Here is a 24353-nt window from a genome sequence, read left to right as displayed (position 1 = left end):
TTTGAAGACACGAGTGCTTGTAATGTGATTTTGTCATAGGCAATTAGTTATCCATGACATATTATTTGGAATACGATAATTGAGACACCCACTAGCAAGTGCTAAACATGTTATATTCCCAAATATTAAGATCCATACCATGCAAATTGTTTTATAATCCTGTTCATTAAAATAATCCTGTTCATTAAAATTTTGTGAAAGTGCGTAAAAATTGTGAGAATTTTTGACACTTACCCCAACAGAGCTTATTGAAATTAATTGTAATAATTTACTGAGCAAGCGTAACTATTGTGCTATTATAATAATATATTATGCGTGTCATATTATCATAATTATAGAGCAATTTTAAAACCGGAATGAATTTCCTTAAAAAAAAAAAAATTCTCGCAAATCCCATCGACAATAAAAAGGAAAGAAATTGAGAAAACAACAGGTGTATCGCCAGCAGAAAGAGAAGGATAAGAAACGACCACATGGATATTTCGCCTGTCTAAAAAAGGCATCCTCAGCATGGAGAAGAAAGATTTTATAATAGAACTACATAAAAATTAAGGGTAAAATTTAAAATAAAGGAAGAATAAAAAGAAAATAATCAAACTGAATAAATACAATTGCTACTCCATAAAACAAACAACAGAAGGTGTGTGTTAAAATACAGTATACAATAAAAGAGCCACTCCTCAGAACAATAACACAGAAGCAACTTTGCCTGTTTTCGCCACTACTTCACAAAAAGAAAGTAGTATAAAAACTTTACTTACGTGTTAATAAAGTCTATAGACTGTGCCTTTAACTGTTCAGCTGAATGTAAATCTGCTAATATAAGGACTTCTGCTACATTTTCTACTGACAAATTCAAACTTAAGGCTTCTTCACACATTACTTTTAATCGGTCAAGAGCATACTAGAAAAAAAAGAGAAAATTTTAGTGAATTGAACAGCTTATTCAATACAAAATTTAGATATTTTCTAAGGATTGTTGAAAAGATTATCATTACCGCTGGAAAGGATAAAATTTCATAGGTTTAATGTCTTTAAGTCATTAATCTAAATTCAGTAATATCATTATCAGCATCATTAATGCCACTATTGATAACATCAATAATCATTAACTCAAAAACCACAGTCTTGCAAAAGGAACAAAATATTTTGAGTACAGCTAAATTCAAACTGTTAATATTATTAATGCCAGTTTTGTAGATTGCTCGTAAAATTGACTTTCCAGAAGAAGCCGAAAATGATGAAATTTATTATAAATTCAATTTAACAACATGAACATTTTCGAACTGCAAGAAAGTCGAAAACATTTTCAAGCCTTTATTATTGGCGATGTGGAGTTTGCAAGAAATTATAGTTACTTTTATTATCTTTATTATTACTGCAAAGAAATTGAAGTAATTTTATAACCATATACCCTATAACCCATAATAATTACATACTCCTATAACGAAAGGTAAAGGTAAAGAATACGGCATTGGACTTTACAGTTCCTACCGGCAATGCTGATCTCCATTTCTTGGCCCTTCAGCCAGGAAGTGCAATGGGGGGTTGGGGGCCAACCATCCTGTGCTTTGGCAGACGCGTCCGGTTTACCTTCCCCAGATATCTCCAAGCTCCAATGTAAACCTCGTTTGCCTAAGACTAAGCTTATAGAGTCACAACGACAACCCTCTTCCAAAACGAAATGATTAGACGCACAAGGATTTGAAGTCTCGCCCTCTTGGACAAAGAATCCTAGATCCAGCGCGCACATCCACTCGGCTAGGACGGCCAAGTGGGTACCTTTATAACGAAAGGGTACCTTTATAACTCTAAATACTTCTTTTTTTAGACTTCTTAGACTTTTTAGACTTTTTTTAGACTTCTTTTTTTAGACACCATTGAGAAACGTGTGCGATATTTTGTTTTGAAGTTTTAAAGGATGAGCTAGTGCATTTGGTTTGCATTAAGATGCCCTTAGAAATGTAAAAGGAAAAAAACTTGGTGTTCAAAAACTATGTAGTTCCCCATACAAAATTATGAAGAATAAATTGAAGTGCTAAACAAAGAATATTACTGAAAAGAAAAGAAAAACCATTACTTTTGCAAATCATGAAACAAAAGCTGGCATTTAAATACACCAATTTTGTAAACCGAACAGGGGCATACCCAGGGTGGGTGGGTGTATATGTGTCGAATTCATAAATTAATTGTAAAAATGCAGGAACAAAGAAAGTTTATCCTAAAAAATTGACAAAATATTTCTTCAATCTGTAAACTGCTCTTAAAAATGCAGGTAAATAGACTTTGCGGTTTGTCCAAATTTAACACAAAAATCGACAAACCTTTCAAGTTTTATTATTCTTGTTTGCAATCGTTTTACCTACATTTATATAAAATAGACTGTAAGCATTAGAACTGGAAATGAGAGACCCCTGAAAGTTTACCTTATCTGCAGCCGCTAGTAGATCGTCTGCCATTCGATCTAAACAGGCGGCTTTACCTGTATAGACAAAACGCAACATTTCTCTAAAGACATCAGATTCAACGTCATTAATATCCGCCCGATTACAGCGTCGCTCCTCCATTTCATGCTCAAACATAGCAGCAAATACTGGACTCCGAGCTAAAAAAGAACCAGCCTTATCAACATGAACAAAAAAAAAAGATATTTGAACAATAATTCTAAAAGAACGGTACTTTGCTAAAATGAAACGGAAATTTTCCCCTCATATATTGTATATTTCGTTTCATTACTCACTCTCAAGATAAGCAACGAGAATACGTTATTAACGTATGTCCATGAAAAACCAAACGTCTAGAATTTTTTATACCAGAATACTAGTACAAATATTATCAAACCAGCAACCATTTTATTTATTTATTTTTCAAATTTTCACCTTACTAATACAACCAATTGCGTTTAGCTGTTAACGACACACGGAATGGCAAACACTCCTCCTTCATGGCATCTGATCTAAAGCTTCTGCTTTGGCTACATTCCAATAGCTCTTCAAAGGTTTGAAGTTAACGTTTATAATCTCATCCAAGTCTAATATGACAGATCCAGTCTTTAACGCTTGAGTGCAGGAGGTATGTTGTGCATCCACTCTTAAAAAAAGGCAACGAAAAAACCTGGCACGGAAAATATTTTTCCCAAAAGACACTCCCCGCCTTGATTTCGACCACCTCGGGCTGTTTGTCAGTCTGTCCCTGCCTTGCCTTCCGTTCACTCATGCACTCCAGATATGGAAAAAACTTTTGCACTCTACATTACGGGAAAACCAACAAAACATACCGCTATGTTTCTCTTTTTATTATAGGCGTTGCCATGTTTTGCATGTTTGCTCTTTTTTCTTTTTTTATTTCAATATTCCGTTTAGTTTTTTTACAGCACGTTTTTTATATCGAGTTTTACTTGTTTTTATATATATATATATATATATATATATATATATATATATATATATATATATATATATATATATATATATATAAGATAAGATAAGTTTTATTCTTCATTAAATACACATACAATATTAGATGTTATAAATCCCTCAAAGGCTCATTGGCCTGTACAAAGAGGGAAGACATATGAATTACATACTCAAGGATAAAAAACATACTCAATATGAATTACATACTCAAGGATAAAAAACAAAAGAAAATTTAAAATGATCACTTACTCACATATGAAGGAGAAGAAAAGAAAATATAAATAAAATAGAAACTATAGAAAAAATTAGAATAAATAAACTAAATTAATTAATTATATTAAATAGACTCAAAAAAAAAAAAAAAAAAAAAAAAAAAAAAATACTATAAGCGAATTCCTGTCGTCGAAACAGACTGTAATTATTAGACTGTAATAAAATGGTGCGAAAGCAATAAAATTTAACCTATCTTCATGAATGCTACTCCTTAGTGAACTATACAAGTTTCACCAATAAAAAATGATAATCATACCTGAGGCCTGGGAGTCATAGCGCAGAGAAAACCACCATAAAACAAACTAACCATTCAGGGGACATCAACTCCACAAAAAAAAAAAAAAAAAAAAAAAAAAAAAAAAAAAAAATTATTCAGTTTGATTCTTAACTAAATGGTCCTTAAGAATCCTCTTGAAAGTGCCAAACGAGTGACATTTCTGTACTGAAGAAGGCAGGGAGTTCCAAACCTGATGACAAGCGATGAGGGGATAGAAATCTGACCGCACAGTGGGAGTAGGGGGAATGCAGATATAATGTGACGAACGAAGGTTATATGGAGCTGAATCAGAAATAAACTGAGGAGTTTTTTGAAGAGATTTTTGAAGATTGCCATGAAGTTGATGAAAAACAAAAGAAGCACAAGAAAGAATGTAGATAGACTGTATATTCCCATTATAAGTATTGACTTCCATTCCGGGCTTTTTATGGGGCTTTAGATTTATAGGTTTTTTTTTTTAAACACATCTACAGGGTTGTCACCTCTAGTGATATATCACTATTTCCGGTGATTTTTTATATTGCCTAAATGAAAAATTCCTAAATCAGCACATAGATCATTGGATTATTGAAGAAAATCACTAAATCAACCAAAAGATCACTAAAATCTAGTGATTTTTTCCTCGCGGAGTGGCAACCCTGCAAATCTACCGGGGACGTTACATGGATGATATAATATCCCAAAATAAATTGACGTCCATTCCAACAAATTTATTTTGGATGCCAATTTATTTTGCATGCTAGTTTTTAAGTTTATCATTGTTTTTTAAATCTTCTACCACATTTTTGTTTATTGATCCCGATAATGAAATTCGACCCTTCAGACCATGTAATAGTAATTTTTTGAAATGAATATCTTATCTTCTCTTTCCCACTTACAGGCTATTAATAAATAGAGTTTAAGTTATAGGGTCCTGATAAGGGTATAAACCTAGAGAACTAACTAAAGAGAAGGAAACATGCTAAAAAAAACAATTCTTACTTCATATTATGTAGAATAATCATAATTAACGCATTTTGTATGCCGCTAAACATTTATTTTCACTTATTTCAATTTTTTTCCAACTTTTCTAATATAATTACCATTTTTTTCAAGAGCTTTTCTTCAGTTTTGAATCATCCCTTTGAAATAGAGCACCCTTCCCAAAATTTGTTTGTAGAGGACGCTAAAGTAATTGCAGTGGCGTTAACATAAAATTCATGAAAAAAGTCTATTGACTAAAGACAATTCCATGAAAAAAATATAGATAGTGCTTTAGTTCAGAAAAACGGCCAGAATCTTGAGTTGACACTGCTGCATTTAGCTGAATTTTCAAAATTAAACAAAGGTTATTGCGAAAAATTGATGAATTTCTTAGAAAAAGTGGAAAAACACTGAAATAAGTAAAAATAAGGTTAGCTGCATGCAAAATGTGTTAACAATGATTACTCTGCAGATTATAAAGATTTTTTTTCTAAACATGTTTCCTTCTCTCCAGTTAGTTTTCCAGGCTTATATCCCGATAAAATATTAAGACAGTTAACAGTTAAGACAATAAAAGATAGAATTTGACAAGCTAACGGTTTATTCGAGGAAAGGTTAAAGCAAAAGTGTCTAATTCACTAGTTTTATGGCTTAATTTTTAAAACTTGTAGCTTAATGTAAGCTGAGGCTTAGAAATAAGCGACTAGAACTTAACTATAAAGTTCTAATAAAATAGACGACAGCACTAGCACTAGTCGAATTCCGGGATTATTTTTTGTATACGTTTCGTCTACAGCAATTCCTCTTGGTTTCTATAATTAATTTATCTGACCAAAGACAAACTTCGAAAAACAAATGAATGAACTTCTTCTAAAGAATCAATGATTGTCTACTTCTTATTCACTATATTTTATAACATGTTTTTAGAAATTCCTGATGATAATAATGAAATCGTGGACTTCCCCCAAAGACAATCAGCTAGCAGCGCTCAACTTTTCTCAAGGGAATGTCTGCTATGTCAACTTTTAGGATTTAGATGTTTGATGGATGAAAAAGCTTTCCTGGTATCAAAATATTTCAAACCATTCTTTAATAAAAAGATATTAAAGACAAGGGTATTTACGGAAACTGGTGAAGGAGCACTACATTCTATTTAAGGGGATTTGATACCTTAAAATAGTTTTCTGAGTCTCAGCGTCGGCTGACCGTCTCAAAGGCAAAGGGTCAATTAGAGAATTTTCCTAGCACCACAGGGAACCCTCAAAGCAGTTTTGATAAATTCTTAAATTTGGTAACAGTTCGAAAAGTAAACGAGAGGCTAGTTTAAAATAAAGAAAACTTATTATCTCTAACTAATTGTTAAGCAAAACATTGTCTATTCAATACACATACATTAAAAATATTATGCATCCTGTGTCAGCAAGGCTTCCAATCAAGGCTGGTGGCACAACAGGGAACCCCCAAATCTGTCAAATTACTCAAATGACATTTCTTTTGAGCTGATCTTTAATCAATCCCAAGCAGGTATGCTTGAGATATTTTTAGAGACCGCCCTTTTTTCATTTTTAAAACGAAAATTCTGCTCTGTTCAATAAAAATAAATAAAACCCACTTTCTAATAATTTAATTTTCATTAAATCTAAATATTTCTATCTACGGTACAAAACGGGGGAAATTAAATGGTTTTTTCTAAGATTACCAGGAAATTAAGTATTGGCTTTTAGTTTTCTGTCGTTTAGTCGGATCTCTTATTCAAGCTCTACTAGTTATGGCAAGACTACCCAGTCAATTTTAAATAGTTTGGTCATACAAACTAAAAGTTTTTTAGGGACGAGATAGGATGATCCTTTAAGGTGACGAATCCCTTTAAATCCTGTTCACAAGGCCGAACCAATCATAATGACAGGATTGATCAGTGATGACTGAGAAATTAAACTACAGTTTGCCCCAAAGAAAGAAAAATTACCAATAAATAATTAGCGTTATTATAATTAGTGTTCACATGGCTGTCAAGCTAAACTTGCATCTGTTTAGACAGGTGCCTTACACATAAAAAATTTGATAATTGGTTGTAATGAGTTACAGCTAAGCATCCAGTTCCAGAATCTAGAAATCTGTGCATACAATTTCAGTTTTACCAACCACGAAGCTTCTTTTGTCACTATATTCATCATTTGCGCTTAAAGGTGGTGCTCACGTGTATGTCTATACAATTGCATGTCCAGACTTAAGTGTTTACGTATTGAAGTTAAGCTAGACATGCATGTGAACACTGCTTTATCCTCGTCATTGCTCAGCTAAAAGGATAAATCCAGAAAGCCTAATTTCCATACCATTTAATAATTAAAGCGGATTTTTAGCCTAACTGCTTGGCAAATTTAAACATATTCCTCATGAAGACAGATAATTAGGAGGGTTCATCCAAATAAAAAATTTAGCATGATAGGAAATAATGCCTTCTGATAGTGTTAGTAGCAAGGTTGCTATCATTCTTAAAAAGAAAGGTCAAGAGTTCATATTTTTCATCAGCCTTTTTTTCTTAGCATAAAAATGTTTGCAAAATGCGTGCGAAAATTAATTCCTCAATTAATTCCATTTGCTTGGTTTTGCTTTATTCCGTCAGCTGTTCCAAAATATTGCTATGTGCCAAACGTGTCAAAGACAGAAAAATCTGTTGCTTCTCATTAAAATTTCTCTGCGTCCACAAAAACTTGAATTACGCGGAAAAGCACTTACCTGTAACCTATATAATTCCAAAAACCACACTGGCTATGCATGACAAAATGAAAATAAAATTTTGAAGAAGAAAAAACGAGAGAAATTCTAGCCAGTGATAAAAAGATGAATAAATATGCAGATGTTTGATCGAGACCTCCGTACGGACCTCAGTGCGCAAAAGTGAATAAAGAGTAAAAAAAAATCAAGGAGGCACACTTGTGCCTCTATAAAGAGGCGACCCACCACACTGGTAAGCGATTTCAGGTCCTAGAGGTCGCAGAGAGACGGCGGTAATCGCATTTTGTAGCCCAAGCTCAAACTAAGAAACTTGCAAAATTTCATCCTCCTCCGACTTTATCTTCATGGTGTAAACTGGGCCGGAAGTTTGGAACCTCCCACCACAGCCCCCCTTTAACGTTGTCCGATTGGGCTGCAATTTAGAGGTTAAGCTTTCCTAGGGCCCGGGAGCTTATCCTCGAAATTTCAGCTCAATCCGATCACTCCTTCCCTGTTTTCAAAAAACCAAATATAGCCACTTAAAATTCATCATGATTTCTTTTTTTTTCTTAGCCACGCCTACAGGCCACAGTTGGCAACGGATCCGGTTGAATGAGGACTCATTCGAAGCAGAATTCGACCTCTTAGGGTCTTTTGATATTTTCAGACCGAAAATATTATCCCCCGAATTTACATTTACGAAAAACCTTAGTTTTTTTCAAATAATACAGATAAACAGGTTAGACATGCTTTGTTATGAAAATATCTGCGCCTCAATTTTCATAACAAAGCATGTCTAACCTGTTTATGTGTATTATTTGAAAAAAACTACGTTTTCTAAAGAGTTAAAGAGGCTGAGTTACAAGGTCAACCCTTAAAACGTACAGGGATTAGGAGGCACAGTTGGGGGGCTGTTAAAGAGGCTGAGTCAAAATTTCGAACCTTAAAACGTACAGGGATTAGGAGGCACCCTGTACGACGTGATTTGAGTATTCAGGAATTAAAAGCCTTAACACAAGAATGTTCAAGAGCGGGGAGTTTGGGGGGCAGCGGCCCCAACTTCAACTCCTGACACGATCAGCTAACAGTTAGTCAAGCAATAATAAGTAATAAACTGTACAAAAACGTGCAGAAATTATTTGAAAAAAACTACGTTTTCTAAAGAGTTAAAGAGGCTGAGTTACAAGGTCGAACCTTAAAACGTACAGGGATTAGGAGGCACAGTTGGGGGGCTGCCGCCCCCAAACCCCCGCTTTCGCAGCCTTTAAATAAAAAAAAAAAAAATTTAAACTGAAAGTAAGGAGCGACATTAAATCTTAAAACGAACAGAAATTATTCCGTATATGAAAGAGGCTGTGCCTTCCTCAACGCCTCGCTCTTTACGCTAAAGTTTTTATTGTTTAAAAAAAGAGTTGTGAGAAAGTCAAACTTTAGCGTAAAGAGCGAAGCGTTGAGGCGGGCACAGCCTCTTTCATATACGGAATAATTTCTGTTCGTTTTAAGTTTTAATGTCGCTCCTTACTTTCAGTTTAAATTTTTTTTTTTTATTTAATCGCCGCGAAAACGTGAATTTTGGGGGGCGAAAGCCTCACCACTCTGCCTCCTAATCCCTGTACGTTTTAAGGTTCGACCTTGTAACTCAGCCTCTTTAACTCTTTAGAAAACGTAGTTTTTTTCAAATAATATATATATACATGGATAAAAGTCAAGGTCAAAATAAAAACAAACCAGTTTGTTTTGTTTTTATTTCTTCCTAAGGACTTTTATCCGTATAAAATTTTACTCTTTATTTACTTCCTTCCCCTGAGGACGGTTGAGCAGAGGTCTCGATCGAAATATCTGCTTATTTATCTTTCCTTTTTTCAATACTTCTACTACTACTACTACTAACAACTCACTTCAGAACCAAGCTGCCTGAGGCCAACATAGCTACACAAGCTCCCCCTCATCCCAATCTATTCAAATCTTCCCTCCTTATACCATTCCAAGCAGTTCCCATTTTCCTTAAATCTTCCCTCACGACATCCTCCTATCTCATTCAGGGGTAACCTGATTTTCATTTGGCCCTAGACGGTTAGCCGACAAGGACAATCTTTGGCAATCTGTCATCATTCATCCGCAAAACGTGTCTTAGCTACCTCATCCTTTCTCTCGTGTTTAGCTTACTGTTTGGGATACGGTCAGAGTTGGGTGCCCAAAACAACCCATAGGAAATTTCTCTGAAAAATATCTAGCAAATCCTCCTCCGTTTTTTGGAGCACCCAAGTTTCAGAAACATACTTCACCACTGTCATCCCTGTAGCTTCCAATAAATTAATTTTGGTTCCCACGCTCATCTTCTTGTTCTTCCAAGCTTTTTTCAACAATGGAAAAACACCCTGGGCCTTGGCTATTCTACTTTTAACATCTTACTGCACCGTCTTTACTTACTAATAATGCTACGAGTAACAACTAGAGTTATAATGCGGAATATTCCGAGAATGTTTGGACACAATTTTCTTTGTTTCAAAAATGCCAATACTGTCAAATTGTCAAATATGTCAATACGAAAAATTTGTCAACACGTCAAATCATATATCCCACCATAAGCTGAGCAAGCCTAAGGAGGCCTGTAAGCAGTATCATTCACACCCTTGACACACCTGCAAGACTCCTGCACTACTCCTTACCTGCAAGAATGGCTTTATGTGCTTGAAATTCCTTCCCTCCAACGGAGAGTGTAACATCACTAAATCTTTGGTTTTCAAAAAGCATCCCTAAATCATCTGAGAGACGACATTCAGGAACTCTAAATTGAATGGCATTTGATTGACCAGATATGTTGACACTATCGGCAACAACGCTCACCTAAAAATGAAATACATATACTGACAATGTTGTCATATTAATAGATTTGCCCAATAAATACAGTCTTATTCCCGAACAACAGTGCAGTCACACCTGTAGATAAAACTGCAAAATTTATAAATGATCCTTATTCTTCGCTAAGAGGACGTTCATGTTCATGTATTTTTTCGGCTACCAAGTAAAACGGGCAATAAACAAGCCTCGAACAAAGATCAGCTACCGGCTGCCGAAACCCAGTATCTATACAAAAATTCGATTTTGAGTCAAGGATCGGGCTCCCCAAATTTGACATGGCAAATCCAATGGCGCAGTCAAAATTTTTCTATCTACTTGACTTTTTTAGATAATATTTAGCATCTGAAGGAGTAAAAAAGTGACTTCACCCGTTTTCCACAACCAGAACCTATTATAGGCATACTATTAATTAAAAAACCTACGCCAAACCAAAACTGAGTAGAAAAGAAGGGAACAAAATTGACTTTGAAAGATCTATTGACTACATACTGTATATTCATTTATTTTCCTTTTCCGAAAAACGGAAAATCCCTATTTTGCAATTATTCTCGAAATCTTGAAAATGTAAATAGAAGGTTTTAATAGAGGACAGCAAATGTATGAGCTTTACAAACCTTGGAAAGGCTACCTAAAAAGTCATCTCCACAACTGGCGCGAAATTATTCCGAAGATACCTCTCTAATATTTCTAATATTATGGTAGCTTGGATCATATTTATATTACTCGAGAGGTCGAAACCTGTTTCAGGGTGAATATTCCTCTGGTTTTTCAACAAATGGCAAGAAACTCTTCGAATGAAGTTATTCTGATACGACACCTTGGCCAATAAATTCTCCAGTTAAGATCCAGTTCTCGAAGTGGGACTAAGATGTTATCCCTACTTATGGTAATCATTCAAGAAAATGACAAAAACCAAAAGGTATGCAGTGAGAAGTGGCGCTTCTGGTCTCTCTTGCGCCAGGGGCAAAATCTTCATTAGCGCCCACTTTTGAGCATTGACCTGAGAACGTCGGGTTAATTGGCAGGGATGTTCAGAAATAATTTGTTACACCACACTACTTTTCCATTTACAGAATTTGAGAGAAAAAGGCTATAATTTAAATAAAACTGATATTTTATTTAAATATAACCCGATACGTCTTAAAGCTAGGACAGATATCGAGGGATAAATTTCTTCATCCCCCCTCCACATAAGATTTAAGCTATCCAAATATACACAATAAAAAGGGAAAATAATTTCACAATGAGTCTGTATATTCCGTTTTCATTAGCCAAAGATTTCAACACCTTTCCTTTTTCTCAATGGCCCTCTTTATTGGCCAAATAACACAACAACTCGGCTCCGCTACTCAAAAACTGTTGTATGGTATGCTTCATAAAAAAAACTGACACCCTTTGTTTAGTCGTTTCCTGAATACTTAAGAAAGCCTTCTTTTTGCAAGCCATTAGTACAATGAAAAAACCTGAAAAACATTTTTTTCAGTTTTCCCCTCCGCTGTAAAATTTAATTTAAGTAACATAACGCCTTTTCAATTAACACAGCAGACGGGCCACATCAAATCAGATTGACTATCGACTCTTCCATGCAACCCCTTAACTTCAGGTTGCAATTTAAAAGTAAGTTTTTCTAGGGAATCTGTTCTGAATTTGGAGTGCCTAGCCTTTGAATGCGTTTTGCGAAATTATTAAATTGTGAACACTAGAAGAATCTCTCAGCTCCACCCATTCATCAGTCTCAGCTCCACCCACAAAAATTGAATGTACAGACTGCCCATGTTTTTTCGGTATATTTTGACAGTATATTTCCAAATATATTATATACAAAAGAATATTTTTGGTAGGTTTATCTTGACCAGATTGAAAGATATGGAAGGCAAAATATGGCAGACCAGACAAAAGTTAGAGAAGTATGGTCTAGGTTAGGGAAACTTACAAAGTGAATCTGAGAAGCAATAAGGCTTCATTTATTAATTAATGCAACATTACAGAAAATGAGTATCTGACAGAAACATCTGACAGAAAACCTAACCCAATGACCGACCTGAGCAAGGTAAAAACCACCTATTTCCAGCAAGATGAAAATAAATCCCCTCATAAATCGAGGTCACATTCTCTTTGAGACTAAACGAGAAAGCGCTTACAATATCATGGCCTTTTGATTCACATTCTGATCAAACTGAAAACCAGTTTTGATGCTTGAATCAGCCGCAGAGAAATCGCACGCCAGACAGAATTCTTTATCAATTTTTATGGTCGAAAATATACAATTTGGTCTTGTTTCTTTACCCGTTTTACAGCATCCTGTAAAAGACATACAATCATAATTAATCAGATGAAAACGAATATAGAATCTCGCTTGTTTTAAAAATCATTGCCGCTTCTAGGCCCAAGCGTTTTTGCGATATTTTCGGGAAACCCCTGAAATATTCGGGGATAGTGAAAGCACTGAACAGAACGCAACTGATGAGCAAAAGGTTATAAAAGAGAGAGGTGATACCAAACTCTCAGCAGCCACTCTTGGGAGACACCTGACAGTTTATGAATGGCCATTCCTCCGTTGTTTTAAAATCAATTTTCTGTGAATAGGCAGCACGGCGATGGAGTGCACCTGGTACTTGAACGTTAAATCACCTCAGTCCAGTTATTGTTACAACAAAAAATCATTCAGTGATAATTTATTGCGCCCCCTGGCACTCTGTTCCCCTGGGCGCCGGCCTGTTAGTAAATCCAGGCCTGGTCTCACGTTTTGCTTTTTAAGCCTGGAAGCATTAGTTGGCGTCTATTGTTTTCTCAATACACTTTGTTCATACTTATTGGTTCCTACTTAATAGGAATGAAAATAAAAGAAGTTATTTAAATAACTAAACATTGCCTCTAGCTAGAAACAAAATAAAGTTGAATTTCAGTGGGAAAAATGGTCTCATTAGCAAGGTCGTAAACGTTAAAGAATTTGCGTATGTTTGTCAAGATTTGCTCATATGATAACAAAAAGTCAAGATTTTTGTTAAAACGAGTCTTTTTTTTTCGGGTACAAGTGTCGAGGTGCTCCAAAGATAGTCAAGGTTGAACATTTTGGCAGGACAAGGATGAATATTATTCAAAGCAGGAAATGGCCTCGCACCTTTACATAGGAAACGTTTTTTGTGATATCTTTAAAGAGGTACATGCCATACATACAGTGTCGGATTTTTGAGAGACGCATCTTTGGCAAGGCCTTTTTTTTGTTCAATCAGGGTCGTTAAAAAAGGCTTTACCCGGAAGAGGATATAGATCTAAGGGAAATTCAGGTCGTAAGCTGAATAAAAACAAACAATTAGAAAATCCAAACAATCAACCAATGCTGCCCTTCGCAACCCATCTAAATAAATTGAGATTTCTGGACATACGCATTTGAGTGAACATGTTTACTCCAAATGCTTAACCAAGGGTTCGACAGGAAATGCATTTTAGTCCAACACCCGGAGTTCCCATCGTCCGATGAAGAAATGTCTTCACATTTAGAGGAGAAATTTCCAGTTCGTTTCTGTACGGATCAAAGTAGAAAAATGTTTCTCCGAATGAATAAAACTGTGTTTGAAATCTCAAAAAAGGAGCTCAAAAACGTTCTCTTCTTTTCTTTTTCTTTTTTTTTGGGTGGGATGGGGGGGGGAGCACCACTGCCCCCTTCGATTTGGAAAACCATCTTCTGTGCATTTTCATCAAAGAAAATCGCAAAAGGATATTTTAACATATATTATTATTACTATCATGTTTTTTTTAATTATGTTCTTTTTCGAACATTTACTTTTTTTATTACCGTAATTAATTAAACTATTGAATAGTTTCAAACTAATATTGTATTATACAACAATATTCAATATTAGTTTCTGAGAAACGATAAAGATATGAGCAAAAAGGAAAGGTTGCTTGTTTTCAGTTTATTCTGAGAAATGAAAAATGACGCATAATGTTAGGATTGTATTACAAACACAAAGTATCTTACAGAAAGTCTCAGTGTGACAATAAAAACATATGGAACAGTTTTCGAGAAAAAAAATGTACTTATGTATTAGTCAGAAAACACGCGAGAAGTGAAGAAGTTTGGTTAATGCTAATGAAATAAAACAAAAAGGATAAAAATATAATAGTTTAGAAACAAATTTGGGCTATTATAGCCACCACACTCAAGTTCTATCGAAAAGTGAAATTTGGTTAATGCTAATGAAATAAAACAAAGAATTATGAATGTGGGGCCGCCCAGATCGCATTATATTAAATACTTAGCCTAAACTAACGTAACTAAAATACCAACTAAATATTTCATTAAAATATAGTTACAATGTAGTTTCCCACCGAGCCGAAGCTAATATTGTCTGGTATAAAGATCATGAAAACCGGTTATTGTCCCACGTTCGCGATACAAGATCTCGAGTGTGGTGGCTATAAGACAAAAGTACCACACCTTCACTGAGCCTGTTAAATGCTTAGGACAATGAAAAAAAAAATCTGATTGTTAGGATCGATTAGGTGGAAACTTACACAATCATACATATCTTAAAAAATATAACTAACAACAATCAGGAATTCAATTTTTTGTCAGTGAAAAATACCTCACATACAGTTATGAACATTGTGGTAGTAGCGAGCACAAAAAGACACCTTGGGACAAACGAGCAAAAAATGAGCTAAAACCAAAAGGTACCAAACGGCTTAAGAAGATATGGCTTTCCTTTGACAATGTAGTTGTTTTTGGAAAACAGCAAATTCTTACTTAAATCTGTGCCAAGGAAAAGCGTTGTCAAATTTAACTAATTAATATTGCATCATTTGATACAATATTAATTAAAAATATGTATTAACAAAAAGATACAATGTATCATTTTGATATATATATATATATATATATATATATATATATATATATATATATATATATATATATATAGGGTAAGACACCCAGTAGTCGGCCACCTGCCTATTCTCGGACATAATCTTTTATATTATTTTAATCACTAGGCCTATCTACAATGAGCAGTTTGTATGTCCCAGTTTAGGCAGAATTGTCACTTGCTAGTAAATTCAAAAATAGGAGGCGCTGTACAAGTGGAACTAATTGAATTAGTAACCTACTTGTTCAGAAATTCTTCAGAAATTTTTTGATACAAAAATTAAGTTTCTAGGTGGTATAATACAGTAATTAGAGTAGTTTAAATGTCAAAAAGTTTTCAAAGTGATTAAAGTGTCCGACTACTGGGTGTCTTATCCTATATATATATATATATATATATATATATATATATATATATATATATATATATATATATATATATATATATATATATATATATATATATATATATATATATATATATATATATATATATATATATATATATATATATATATATATATATATATATATATATATATATATATATATATATATATATATATATATATATATATATATATATATATATATATATATATATATATATATATATATATATATATATATATATATATATATATATATATATATATATATATATATATATATATATATATATATATATATTCAGTCAATAGAGAATTGGATCGCAAAGCGTGATTTGTCATTGTGTTTACAATATTTAGTTGTTTTTTTTTTTGGGGGGGGGGGGGCGTGGGGGGAAAATGGTACCTAGGTTAGGTTACGTATTTAATATATGCTATGGTTTATCCCAGACCCCTAATGTGCAGATATTTAGCCCAAATTTGTTTCTAACTATTATATTTTCATCATCTTTTGTTTTATTTCATTAGCATTAACCAAACTTGATTTATCGCGTGTGTACCAGCTAATTGACAAGCTAGTATATATATATATATATATATATATATATATATATATATATATATATATATATATATATATAGACAATAGGCCCGTTTTTTTAGCACTAAGATCTTACATCTTTCTGCAAAGATTATCGTTTTTTAACTCATCTTTGTTTTAAGATCTTACAGCTCACTGATGTTAGCAAAAAGTGTGAAGACCGCCACTGTTCAACCATATAGAACAATGATGAGAGAACATTGATGATCTACTCATCATTGTTCTTAGACCGCCGATCAGAGCAGAATGATGAAAGGCGTTTGCACAAAAGCGACCAAAGATGTAAGATCTTTGTTCAAAGATTTCACTTTTAAGCGTTTTCAGATAAAAGATGTAAATCTTAGCACATTGATGAGTGAAAAAACGCCCCTAATAGAGGGCTACTCAATATCCTGCGTATGGTTGCTTACTGTGTATTGTTTCGACAAGGTTATCAATTTATCGTTGTAAAAAACTATACACAATTCCAGAAATGAATTTCAAATCAATTTTCTCGTCAGACAAGCTGATCTCCATATGTATACAATAGATTTCTCTGCATTTTTTTTTTCTCCATGCAAACTTTCTCTCGTTTTGAATGAGGTCTTTTGCACATGACCGATTCTTACCCTCAGAATTGTACTCTAAATCCCACGCTTTTAAAAGACTCACGACGCAACCCGATCAGTACGAATTCCAGTACTTGGGTCAGGAGTGAGGGGGTGGGGTAATAACATGACAAAGTGCAACCTTGCGTCACATTTTTTTAGGGAGGGGTGCTTACTGACCAAGTTTACAAAAATTTTTCCCATTGTGTGCAGCTATGATCATCCATATGAGGGGGACGTGGTTGTTCCCGGGATGAAGGATCACGTGAAAAAATATTCTAAGCCACTATTCCAGCGGGCAATTGTTGATCGTAATAATGATCATACTATTACTTACATTAGTTTTCTTCCAACTTTGTCAACAGTTTGAATTTGCAAAATATTGGGATCTATACCAGGAACATGTTATCCACACAACCGCTAGTGTTATAGATAACTCCGATTAAGATATTTGCCTTAAATTTTTTTACGATAATTATCCATTTTTTGTTTTCTTTTGATTGTATTTTTTTTGTTATTGTCTTGGTTATCTCTTAACGAAAAGGAACACACTTCACAATCGTATGGTAAAAAGAAACCTTTTGGTTTAAATTTGTGAGGGAAGGATCAGAAAACCTGTTAGAAGCCGAAAGGAGCCCCAAGAATCCAAACTGAAGGCAATGACGTCAATTCACAGAAATATAAAGGAGGGGGAGGGGTGAACGTAGCCTATTCAGTAAGATTTAAATCTACTGGGAGGGGATGGGGCAATTCTGTTTTTTTTAATTTGTTTCAATGAAAATACAAAAAAAGTTGTTTTTAATTAAAATACCCACCCCTCCCCCCTCCCCACCCCCCAAAAAATATATGTATTTTACTAAATCTAAGATAGAGCGAATGCCTTTCCTCAATTGACTCCATTGACTGAAGGATACTCACCCTCCTAAACTACAAACTGTTGATCGTTCTTATTGTCTCTAAGTGACATATAAAGCGTAAATTAACAAGTAACAAAAATGTTGGAACACATGTTTTTTTATGACTGACTAAAGCATTCAGAAATTCAATATTTTGAACATTTTGAACTACATACTCAGTTTGCAAAACTCATGTTGCAAGTTTTGGCTTTACACCTGATATTTTAATTTTGCCAGCCGTTGCGACAGCCATTAGAACATAAGTCTAGGATATGTGCTGAACTAACAGAGTTGACAAAAAAAAGTTTATGCAAGAAATTAACACTTTTCCAACATTAAGCTCGTGCTATTTTAATACTTTTCTTCGATGTCAAGAACATTGAAAAATACGAAGTCTGCACGCAACAGCCAACGATAGTAGCCTACCAGTAGTGATTTTTGTTAATAGAAAAAAAGGGAAAAGATCCCCAAGAGCCCTTGATGGCGCAAAGGGCGTCAAATCGACATTTCAGTCGCTGGGTATTTTTACTGGGACAAGTGGCAAGCTTGCCGCCCAACTTTACTGCGGCGGGGATCGAACCCTGGGCCCCCTATAGCCAAGCTGAGCATCAATCCACTGTGCTACAACTGGTTAGCACAATAGAGGATAAAATAAAATAAGCAAAGGTAAACTTATTGTAAATATTTGCTTTTTGCCAGAGTTTATATTTTAATTAATTTTAATTTAATTAATTTTTCAAATTAAATTTTCACTCTTATCTGGATAAGAAAAATATCTTCCAGAGCCATTGCTGGTGCATAGGGCGTGGAATCGACATTGCAACTGCTAGGTCTTTTTTTTACAGGGGCAAGTAGCAGGCTCGTCGCCTAACCTTGCTGCGGCGGGGATCGAACCCTGGGGCCCCTATTACCAAGCAGAGCATCAATCCACTGTGCTACAACAAGTTAGAAAAATAAACCAATCAAAATTCGCATCGAACTTCCGACACGCAAAAACACATAGAACGTGTTTATTAACTGAATTACAGTCAAGATTTAAACTAAAGAACAAGAAGAACAAATGTATTTCCTTATTACTTTTGAATTACAGCCAAAAGTATCAAATCCTCATTAGCTATACCTTTTATTCAAAGGGAAGTATCCATAAGGTCAAATTAATTCAGAACTTGATTGGGAAAAAGGCCAATAGTAGTTGTATATCTGAAAGCAAGCGCCCAAGCAGCCTGTCCCAGGTATCATATAAACTTAATATCTTTTATTAATAGGGTAGTGACAGGGAGCGTCAATAAAGTGAAATTTATTCAGTGCTTGATGGAAAAAAATGTCAACACTAGTTTGGCAACTGAACAGCTCTGATCTTTCGTCCATACAGTCCATCTAAAGTAAAAAGCACAATGTATAATTTCAGTTATAGATATGCCATATACATGCATTTGCCTTTTATTAAAAGTTAAGTGTGCATAAAGTCAAATTAATTCTAATGAAAAGATATATTAATATTAGTGTGATATTTAAAATCAAGACGCTATGCACCTTCAAGTTAATTCAGTACTTGATAGAAAAAATTCAGTGGTAGTTTGGCAGGTGAGTGGCTCTGATCCATCGTCTATTAAGGTCCTTCACAAATAAAAAAAGCATAATGTATAATTTCAGTTCTTAGATATGCCATATGCATGCATTTGATTTTTATTAAAGGACAAGTGTGCATAAAGTCAAATTAATTCAGGACCTGATGAAAAAAACAGCAATATTAGACTTTGATACTTGAAATCAAGGGGTTACGCACCCTGGCTCAGCTGTAAACAACATATCGCCTCTGATCTATCGTCTATGAAATATGAATAAAACTATTCAGTTGCTTAAAAAGAACACGTCGTTCGAAATCTGAAAGCAAGGGGCTAAGCGCTCTATCCCAAATGTAAACAATAGTGTCTCTTATTCACCGTCTACTAATTGTAGACGGTGTGACTACTAATTGTAGTCAGAATCAAACAAATTCGGAAGTAACTGGAAAAGAATCAACAGTTCTATATCTGATAGCGAGGGATTCTGCAGGCTGTCTCAGGTCTAAACAACATCCTCTTTGATATATCGGTATTATATAATTAACTCAAAGTCAAAACACAGGATATACTATTAAAGTTTTAGATGTGCAATAAACTCCTATTGTTAAAATTTATGATGTTTCTAAAGAAATGTAAAAAAAAAACCTAACGACAGTTTAGGTTTGTGTATATTGGTCAGCATTTAGATTTATTTTGTTTCAAATTGTATACAACCAATTTGTTTATTTTTTTAATCTCCAATTCTGGAGGTCAATAAAATGTTTGAATTGAATTAAATAAGCAGTATTGAACGCGGAAAACGTGCGTAAGTGACTATAACCCTAGAGAAAACTAGTTTATAGGAAACCCGTTTATTTTTATATATGAATACACAAAAAGTGTAAAGCATCTTCAGAAGATAGATCCAAAGTGTATAGACAACTTTCTAGAGTGGAAACTGGTGCTAGTATCGATAAAAAAGGCACAAACATTATCTAACGTTTAGCGTTTCTTGGCATTCTTCAAGCTTCGTAATTCTGTTTTTACAGAAACAAGATCCACTTATTTCTACACTAATTTCATCTTATTATGGATAAAGAACTCAATTAAGTAGTCAAATCAGTTCTCTTAGTAATCAAGTGTTCCCAAAATAAGCCCAAAAGTATCCCAAAATAATTTTTTTAGGAAGTATACCCTGTTTTTTTTTTGTTGTTGCATCAAGGCTTAATTGAATGACACTCTCAGAAATAGTTTTGTTGGGACGGGGTGTTTTTTTTTTTTTGAAGGGTGGACTTCAAATTTTGTGATGATATGGCGGGACAAAGCTTTTTTTTTAATTCTCAAAAAAGAGCAAACGCTACAGTTTTTCTTTTTCATTGCTGTTATCAGAAACGCTTCTCTACTAGTTCTCGAATATTACAAGTCAGATCCACTTAATAACGTATATTTTCCATGAATCATGGCACATATAAATCAAATTATTTTCTTTTCGCTCCCAGAGACGGAATTCCACTTCTTGGAAAAAATTCAATTTTAGAATCATCAAAACAAAATTTTTCTTGGAAGACCCAGAGCAGAAATTTTTCCATGGACCATGACTGCAAAGAGTCTAATCTTGACCCATTTAAAGACATTTTTTTTTTCTTTTATCACATTTATTTACATCTTTATTTATATCTAAACTTGAGAGAATGGTCCTCTGGCCCTCCCCCAAATGGTGCCCCATAAGGAAACCAACTTACCTCACAAAATAGGGTAAGCTTGTCGTCAGGTAGAAGGCCATTTGCTTCATCCAATAGGAAGTCTCGCCTAATAAATTTTTTGAAACCCCAGTCTTTCCCTTGTACAAAACGGTAGGCTCGCTGACTTTCTAAAAGAAACAAAGATCATTCAAACAGATATAAAAATTCATCTTTCAGATAGGTTCTAACAGTTTGAAAATTTTAATGAGATACTAAATAAGCATTATGACTGGCTAAACTAGGGTTAGTTTTGAGACGCTCAAAAATTTCTTAAAGATCATAACTTGTATTTTAACTTGAACGGTGACATTCAAACTAATTTTTAGATAATATACATACTTTTGCTACCTAAGAAGGGCCACATATCCAACTTTCGAAAAGCAATAATTAGTGGATCTTTAAAGAAGCAATTATCCAATATTGAGAGCGTTCATAGCCAAGCATGAAAGCTTTGCACCAGAGGCCACAGGTTGAGTACAAACGGCCTAGGTAAATGTCCAGTTTTCATGCTTGCCTTGAAGAGTCCCAGAGGAAAAACCATTCTCTCTGCCAAATTAGTTAACCCACAAGGAACAAACAACGCAGTAAAGCATGTCTCTGTTACAATAAGTGTCAATCTTACTGTGATATTTCTCAGGAGTTCAAGAATTGCAGCTATGTTCTGTGTCTTTTTTTTATTACCACAAAACAATTAATGTTCGATTTAAGCTTTAATGGCTGATGTTTCCACAAGGAAAGATGGTGGGTATAAAAGACAATATATATTTATATGCACAAATACCAATCTGTAAATGCAAAAAAAAACGAAACCACTAGCAGCGATTTGACACATTTCGTTTACATGTATCAGACAGAGTGGCACAATACCCAGTGTCCCGTCCCTATGTCATAATTGTACACAAAGAAACATCCTTCTGAGACTGGTGCGAAGGACCCATCCCCTCGGGAAAAATCTCAGACCCCTCCCACTTAGGATAGACGGGTGTACACATAAAGTCCCAAGTGAGTCTTGCGACATGTGATTTTTACTTTTAATTTCCTGCTAAACTTCGATTTCACTTTATGATCTTTTCAAGAGAGGTGTAGACCATGTACAAAGGCGACATTGAAAGGAGCCTGGCTTTATTTCTCAACATTTAAAAGAGTCCTCAAATAATTGGCAGCTGATGTCACTCTTAATCTCTGAAAGACAGTAAATGCTTAGCTTACTTAAAAAAAGACTATTTGTTCAATTTCAACAGTTTCTCTTCAAAACAAGCATGCTTATAGTGAAGAAAATACATCAGAAGATAATATCTGTTGTGTTTAACATAGTCTAAGCATTTTCATTGAAACGAAAAAAAAGCGCCCGCCCTTAGATTTTTGAAAACTGTTTTTTTGTATCTTGATTTTTTTTTTTTAATCTGAAATAAATCCTCTCCCCTCCCCTCCCTAGATTCCGTCAATTGGCGTCCCTGAACCTAGTTGGTCGAGGTAATTTCCCTGTTCTTGTTTTTAGTGTAAAAATTTTGGCCAACCAGAGTCGGTCAAATAAGTGGATTTTTCAAAAAACACCGACTGGTCAACCGAGATTCGTCTCGATTTTTCTGCATAATAGCATGCCAGATGTGTTTTTCGGCAAATGAAGCCAATCGTTTGAATTTTTAGACTTCCCTCATAAATGTGTTTGTAATGACCACCTCCAAACATTCACACTTGCGTAATTATGCAATATAATAACCACGAGAACAGGGTGTGAAGATATAGCAACAAAAACCTTATCATATTCTTTTTTTATTTCAACAGCGTAATATAATGTAAACTCCCAATGAAAGCACAAAAAATGTGTCGACTCCATTTTTTTGAAGGCTATGACACATTGTTGAAATGTTGATTACTGTGGTGCTTATATTTTTACTCTTAATATCACTTTAAAGAATTTGTCTTTTTTCGTATAAATAACATTCGACGCACTGGCGGATTTTTTCTGGCACCCTCTTATCCTGTTCTTTCTTCTTTTTTTTTAATAAATTTGTCAATCTGGTCAATTATTGACACCTTTGTCACATTGCCCCCCCCCAAGATTCTATTAATTGGCGCCAGTGTCCCATTGGAACTCCCCCTAGTTTTTGCTCCGGATCCGCCCCTAATTCGACGGCACATAATAGAATCATGAAGCATAGAATCATGTGCACCAATCAGGACCGTATCTAGAAACTTTTGCTCAGGAGGGGGAGGGTTTCAACAAAACTTTACAATATGAGCAAAAATTGTTAACAGTATTTGTTTTTATTTTTGTAAAAGTAAACTTCGGGGGTGGAAGTGGGGTTCAAACAGCTTAAACCCGCTGGATACGGCTCTGCTCAAATTAAGCCCTAATGGTACTTGTATGATTTAGCAACCACACTTTGTTCTTGATGTGCAATAAAACTGGTTTTCTGCGTATAATCGGAGATAATCAGCTTAGCCTGAGTGAGATAAACTACTATGCAGATATTTTTAATGAGATATTTAATATATATAGAGTTAGTTAGGTTAGGTATTTAATATGCGTTCTGGGTGGCCTACTTTCCATTATTCTCTGTTGTAGTTTACATAATTTTGTTAATAAAGTATTATATTTTCATCATATTTTTTTATATTGCACTATGATTAACCCAACTTCACTTCTTGAATGTGGTTTGCTCAACTTACAAAGTGTGGTTGCTATATCTTAAAAGTACCGCCCTAAAAAAAAGATACAAGACAAAAAAGAGTAATGTGAAGAGACGTACCCATTGCTTTGGTTTCTTCCCTTTTTGCATTCAAAATGGAAAATTTAAATTTGGCTCTAACTTCAGATTTATTACAGGATACTAACAACAGGTATAAAGATAAATAGTCTTTACTTTCTTCATCTAAGCCTTTTGGATTCACTCGTAAACACCTAGAAAAAAAAACTGTTTTTAAACATAGATAAAACCAACACAAGATCAAGCAATCCAAATCATAAGACAGGCGTGAGTATAAGCAAAGACGCGCAGAAGTCCAACCCAGGAACAGGGGCGTCAATTAGGGGGGACGTATTCTCCACTAGATTTCTCCCTCAGATTTAAAAAATACTTCTTTGGTGTTTTCATTGAACACTGTTTTTTCATTGAAAAAAATGCTCCGACCCTAGATTTTTCCCCGCCCCTACATTTTCGTGAATTGACGCTATTACCCAAGAAGATAATTTTACCGGGGGTGGGAGACATAATAAA

General features: G+C 34.4%; 1 protein-coding gene across 1 annotated transcript in view; it reads right to left on the bottom strand.

Moving 5' to 3' along the window:
• The window catches only part of rdx (BTB/POZ and MATH domain-containing protein rdx), a 73435-nt gene that overhangs the window by 5590 nt on the left and 43492 nt on the right, over positions 1-24353 (bottom strand). Inside the window, exons 4-8 of the mRNA XM_089102727.1 lie at positions 23886-24037; positions 21133-21260; positions 10314-10491; positions 2427-2605; positions 762-904 (exon numbers count right to left, since the gene is read on the bottom strand). Of these exons, the coding sequence (XP_088958853.1) occupies positions 762-904; positions 2427-2605; positions 10314-10491; positions 21133-21260; positions 23886-24037 (780 nt within the window). The remainder of the gene's footprint in view (positions 1-761; positions 905-2426; positions 2606-10313; positions 10492-21132; positions 21261-23885; positions 24038-24353) is intronic.

This window comes from Artemia sp. Qi Xiang Cuo, chromosome 16, assembly GCF_049724085.1.
Source record: "Artemia sp. Qi Xiang Cuo chromosome 16, ASM4972408v1, whole genome shotgun sequence".
NCBI classification, from domain to species: domain Eukaryota; kingdom Metazoa; phylum Arthropoda; class Branchiopoda; order Anostraca; family Artemiidae; genus Artemia; species Artemia sp. Qi Xiang Cuo.
This window is presented reverse-complemented; position numbering and strand designations above follow the sequence as displayed.